The sequence below is a fragment of the Cryptomeria japonica genome, chromosome 7 (genome assembly GCF_030272615.1).
Source record: "Cryptomeria japonica chromosome 7, Sugi_1.0, whole genome shotgun sequence".
Classification (NCBI taxonomy): domain Eukaryota; kingdom Viridiplantae; phylum Streptophyta; class Pinopsida; order Cupressales; family Cupressaceae; genus Cryptomeria; species Cryptomeria japonica.
In genome coordinates, this window is record NC_081411.1 from 621,732,851 (window position 1) to 621,739,078 (window position 6,228).

A 6,228-nucleotide genomic window follows, 5' to 3' on the forward strand; every position below is an offset into this window, starting at 1 on the left:
TGTCCAATCTACAGTTTATAAAGGAAAATCCAGAATCTGGTCAAATCAATGTCCTATATCAATAAAAAGTCTGATTTTGAAATGTTGAAAAAGATATTCAAATTATATTGATGTCTTATAATAATGAAAAGCGGTATGATTGAAATCTTTTGTAGCATGAGGATGATGGAATATAAGCTTTCTAATAAAGAATACATATTGGATTTAATTATAAACTTTATGATAGACAAATAAAAAGTCTGATTTGAAATGTTGAAGAAGAAAAAAACATACATAATCTAATCTATATCAATGCAAAGAATATAAGCTTTACAATAAGGAATTTATATATTGAATTTAATAATAAAAATTATGGTAGAGCTTGCAGTTTTTAGATTAAACTGTATGTACAATTTTTCATCATCAATTTGGATCACACGACATGATCCATCATGAAGATGACAAGTAATAGAAAAGATTACATGACATGATCTATCATCAGAATGATAGACAGAAAAAGAAAATGATTATAAGAACAATTGAAACTAAAAATTCAACTGAAAAATCAATTTTCGCTCTCGCCTAAAGCTTAAACAATGTGTGTTGAACACAACTCACCACAGCAATCACCCAAAGAACTCATATCTATGCCTGGACATTCACAAAGCTATACAAAATTCTTAAATGTGTAAGGAGTAATCATTGGTTAATTTACAGGGATTGATTAATAGATCTAACAAGAAGAATCAGAACAATCCAAGCTAAGTGCAAGCATAGAATTGGGCGAGCTCTTCGAAAGAATCACTTTGAATGGCCTCGGGGTCTGTATTGTCCAACATCCATACCAAATGCTGAAACATCACCACCTCACAACACACTGTAAGACCATCCTCATTATCTTCCTCACATCTCTGAACAAAAACCCTTATCAATGGATGGTTGAGATAGTGGGCATTTATGAAATATCTTCTCCTGGACTTGCCAACATACACAACTTTACAGCCCTTGGGAGCTTCATCAGAGATGTCTGCATGCACAAGACTTGAGGATCTGCTTTCAGTAGAGTCACACACAGAAGTCTCCTCATTGTGGGGCATGGGACTGCATATCAAACTGCTGTATGATCTTCCCAATGTACCAAAGCTTCTGCACTTTTTCAGAAAGCCTTTTATCTTGCCTAGATTTGGTGCCATGTAGCCTTCACCCTATAGCTTATTAATTCTGGTTTGTATCTCTGGGCTTTAGATAACTGCACTAATGCTTATGAATAGCATGTAGACTTCACTCTATAACTTATTACTTCTTGTAATCTATGGGATTTAGATGATTGTACTAATGGTCATGGTATTCATAGCTAAAACTCTAGAGGTTTGTAATCTATGGGATTTAGATTACTGTACTAATGGTCAAGGTATTCATAGCTAAAACTATGGGATTTAGAGGACTGTACTAATGATCATGGTATTAATAGCTAAAACTCTAGAGTGACACAACTAAATGAATGGAATAAAAGAATGCAAGTTTTTAATAATGCCCACTAAGTCAATTAGTCTATGGGACCATTGGATAACCAATTAATGGAGGGACACAAATAGATCTGCAGAATGAAGATAAATGTATAAATGAAAATTTTTAATAACATCCACGAAACTAAACAGTCTATCAGACCATCAGATAACCAACCACCTGCTAAGCACAAAGGCCCAAACAAACACTTCCCAATTGTTTGAGAAGATTTTGGAATGCAGAGAGGGGGATTATCTGTGGGCTTGGCTACCAATAAAGATAGAACATTTTTAAGAGCAGATCTTAAATGGAATACAATGAATGAACCATTCATTCTTAGCAGATACCTCCTTATTCAACGGACAGAGAAAAGGAAGTACAGTTGGGTTTAATTTGTCATAAAGCCGAATTAGAGAAGAAGAAGTTTTGCTTAGTGTAAATATAGAACGATGACTATTCTTTTTTTGTTCTGTTAAAGTCGTGGAACTTGTGTAATGGTTTTATGAGATTACGGTTCAAGAAAACAAGTGATTCGAATTTGGAAAATCAAAATTCACTAAATTTTGAGAAAATTGCTGTTTGAAGTTGAGATATTGATAGAATACATTCATGGTTGTTATTTTAAATGTGGCAGGAAGGATGGAGGACAAATTTAAGGCATACAGGTGTAAAGTAGAGAAGTGTGTACCTTCTGAATACTTATTTCTTTTTCTTTTTGAAATTGAGATAAAAAATGTTGATTATGAACGGCGACGAGGCAAGAATCTTGATGATAAGAACCACAATGTTATAATTTAATCATGCGATTGTACAACACCTCTTTGATACTTTTTATCTTAGAGTTTTATGTTTGATATTTTGGATGCATATTTATATTTTGATATAATTAATGACTCAAATTTTGATCAAATATGTTATAATTTTATTTTGAATTTTCCAATAGATTTTTTTAGAAGTTGATTAATTTTTAGTATAATTATTGGTTAGCTATTTGATTAGCTATCCAATCGTAGATCTAGGTTATCATGTCTCTATCACAATGTGTCATCAAGTTTCACATCTCAAGGTATGCATTCTTAATCCTTCTATTTCAATTTCAACACTAACCAATCGTAGATCTAGGTTATCATGTCTCTATCACAATGTGTCATCAAGTTTCACATCTCAAGGTATGCATGCTTAATCCTTCCATTTCAATTTCAACACTTTTTTTTTCAGTCTTATATTACTTGTTTGTTATCATTACTCAACTCTTAAAATATCTAGAGGGTCAAATCATACTTTATTTTAGTCCTTATTAACATTTTATTTAAAGGATGTGGTATTTTTCTCTACTATATGTCATATGATAATTGATAAAAAAAAGGACTTAATATTATGGAGTGGATGGTCAAAGTTGTTATTTTTCATCATAAAGTTTTTGAAGGCCATGAAAGCATATGTATATTTTAATTTTTTGTGTTTTATAGCCATGAATTTTGGTCTTGGATCAGAGGCAATACTAGAGTAATCTAGAGCATCTAAATGAATTTTTCATGTAGAGATTAGATGTTAATTTTGTGAATATATTCAATGGTGTGGAAACTATTAATTTTTAGTAGGTGATAATTTCACCATGGCCTCAATAGTTTCATTAACAAAACTATTGACTAGTAACCATTTTGAAGGTGACATTAGTGGCCAGTGAAAATTTTGTCACTACTCCAATGGTTATAAAAATGGTATTAATGACAAGCAACCGTTTTGTCATAACTCTAACAAAGCATGAAAGGTGATCTCTTCATATTCTTCATTTCATTTTCATGACCTTAGATATTTTTTTTGGTGGCAAGGAAGGATGTGGGAAAGGTATATGAAAATTTGAAACACATTGTTGAGGCATGTTGTCTCATTTTTACCTTCATTTTATTAATTTTTTTTCTAGGCAAGAGGAAGAATAGTGTTTCAATGGTGCAAAGACTAGTTTCTTGGAGTTCGTTGTATTTATAAAATCTCTATTTTTCATAAATCATTACAAAAAATTGTAGCTGAATAGATGATAGTGGTATGCATAGCGAGTTGAATCTTCTAGATATTTCTTCTCATTTAGGGTTTTTGCAACTGTAACCATGTCTATTAGTCACTTTGTAGCTTATTTTTGTTAGTACTTGGGTGTGCTATTCACCTACAAGGAGTTTTTGAGGAAAGAGTGTATCTACATATTGGTAATAAATTATAGAATGTAGTACAATATGATGTAGCGATTTTTTGAGGTTATAGTATAAATGCAAGCATGGTTACATGTGGTGTCATTTTGGTAGCAACAATAAGTTATTTGGAGGAGAAACCACATGTAAACATGTTGAGTCAAGTGTTATTGGAAGCATTAATAATGATGCGAGTGCAATTGTAGTAGTGTTTAGAGTTCAGACAATATAATATAGAGTATGGTGATGTTTCGAATGATGTTCTAAGTACCATAAAATATAAAAAAATGACCAAATGTTTAAATGTGTAACTACAAGAATGAAGCTATTAGTGATGGCTATACGGAAAGACATAAACACCAAGAGTATTTAGTAAGTATATATTAATTCTTAGTGTGAGATAATGGCTACATATACATGGTATCATCCACATGATTACATCATGACATGTGATCATGATATAATTGTGTGACTCTTAGCAGTTAATGGGCTGGATGGATGATTGGATAACTAGTATTCCTTGATGATGTTTATATGTATCTCCTTATGTGATTATGCAAAGGTTAGGAGGTTTTCCTTTAGAATATTAGATGATTGATGTTGGAGGGTTGATTGTAGAAGATTATTATGTAATACTACAAATTGAGACTTTTTACAAGAGATGTGTTGTATTGAATCTTTGGATCATAAATATTTAAGTACGATTGTCTTTTGGTCAAAAAAAATCCCATAAGGTTTTGTCACTCAAATATTGGCATCTCATGTAATTTTGTGCTTGCATACTATTTTGTGCACTTCTCTCAATGTCGTCGATGATATGATTATGGATGGAGGACCCAACAAAGGATTTTTCAGCCATGCAACCTAAAAAATAAACACATAATAAAATAGAATGAAATGGAAACATGATCTTTATTAATATATAGTTAGAATTAAATTATAGTTACTCACATTGGATTACAATATGAGGTGGTATCCTCTAAGATAAGCTAAACTATCGCTAATGACATGGCCAAATTATATAGTGGCCTTATTTTGAAAATAGTGACTATCAACCTAACTAACCACTCATAAGAATTGAATGTGAAATTGAAAGATCAACTTGGAGTGAAAGAGAAATATCTAGAGACATTTATAGAAATTCAGGTCACTACAGTTAATAGAACAAGGTGATCCATCATAAAATGTGAGTAGGAAAAAAACCCAACTCAACAATGGACTAGAAATGCTTGTAGCTCTACCAAAGTGAACTCAACGAGGTTTAAACTCAAATCATCATTGTTCGATGATATATTTTAGGAGTTGTTCATCAATACACTTGAGAAAAGATCAAATGCAAATAAATAATTCAAAAGAAAACATACTATTCATTAATTTCATAGCATTTATATCCAAAGTGACAAACATTTAAATAAGAATATTACTTCTATATTCATCCATAATTATATCAAATAAGACTCAAGAAGGAAGTTATGGACCATTAGTTTTTAACTGTCAGATCATTACAATATTAAATAGTATATAAGGTTTGTATAAAAGCATGAAATAGAGATGGCATATTTTATGCCCATCATTTTCATCCCCCTTTTAAATTTCTCAATGCCCTCATGGTTTAGGGTATGAAATATCTTTGTTCAACTGTTTGACTCAAAGTACAAAATCAAACCTCAGACTCTTGTAATTTGCATAGCCCCTAGGTGTAGCACACCCATTATTCTCCATGATCCTATGTAACCATCGATTAAACACGGTGTATGGTATCCTCTCAAGTGAATTAAACCTTGAAGATGACATGCTAATTAATGAAGGTTTAAACAGGTTATTCCTATCTAATTTTCTCCTCAAAACTCTTTTGCCACTATAGCATACCTTACCCTTATGACACTCCAAGTGATTTTAGAAGGAGAGATAGGTTCTCTCCTTCTAAGAGGTAAATGGATTGAATTGAACATTTATCTACATGCATCTAGGGATCTATTGACCAAATAATCCTTTACATCTTAGTAGTAAACAACACTTATTTGTAGGCTGTTTTTGTAAATTATGGAAATCTAATTCAACTAGGAAATGGATTTTAATTCATGCTAATAAACATTTATTCTTGGTAGCTAATCCCTCATTGGTAGGCCTAATTTACTATTTGCATATTTTTTCTCCCCAAGTCTATTAGTCTATTCAATTTGGTTTTGCAATAAGAAAACAAAATATCTAATATGTAGCTTTCCAACATATATTTTTAATAGTGATTTAGGTTTATGACTTATTAGAAATCCATGTTGGAAATATTTTCACATTTGATTTTGCATGGTGGATTACTATGCATAGATGCCTAAACAAATTCAACATCATTTTTGAAATCTAGAGGCCTTTTCAACACTAACTAATTTAACTTCCATTTTAGAAATTGTTCCATGAGTAAAATGATATACATACTAGAAGGCTTTCTTGTAGCAACCAATGCAAATGCAATTTGATTTGATTCCTCCAATTTATGCTCTACCTCTTGTTCTCATCTGGCTCTCTAATTTTGTTCATATCTAGGCAACCTCTTGGTTGT

The 6,228-nt window shown here is 31.6% G+C and overlaps 1 protein-coding gene across 1 annotated transcript; it reads right to left on the bottom strand.

Annotated features, from left to right (window-relative positions):
* Positions 1–558: 558 nt before the first annotated feature.
* On the bottom strand, positions 559–1,764 carry LOC131857194 (auxin-responsive protein SAUR76-like). The gene has a single exon (XM_059209404.1). It carries the CDS (start codon positions 1,170–1,172, stop codon positions 741–743), a length of 432 nt encoding a protein of 143 aa, XP_059065387.1. The 5' UTR covers positions 1,173–1,764; the 3' UTR covers positions 559–740.
* Positions 1,765–6,228: the final 4,464 nt, after the last annotated feature.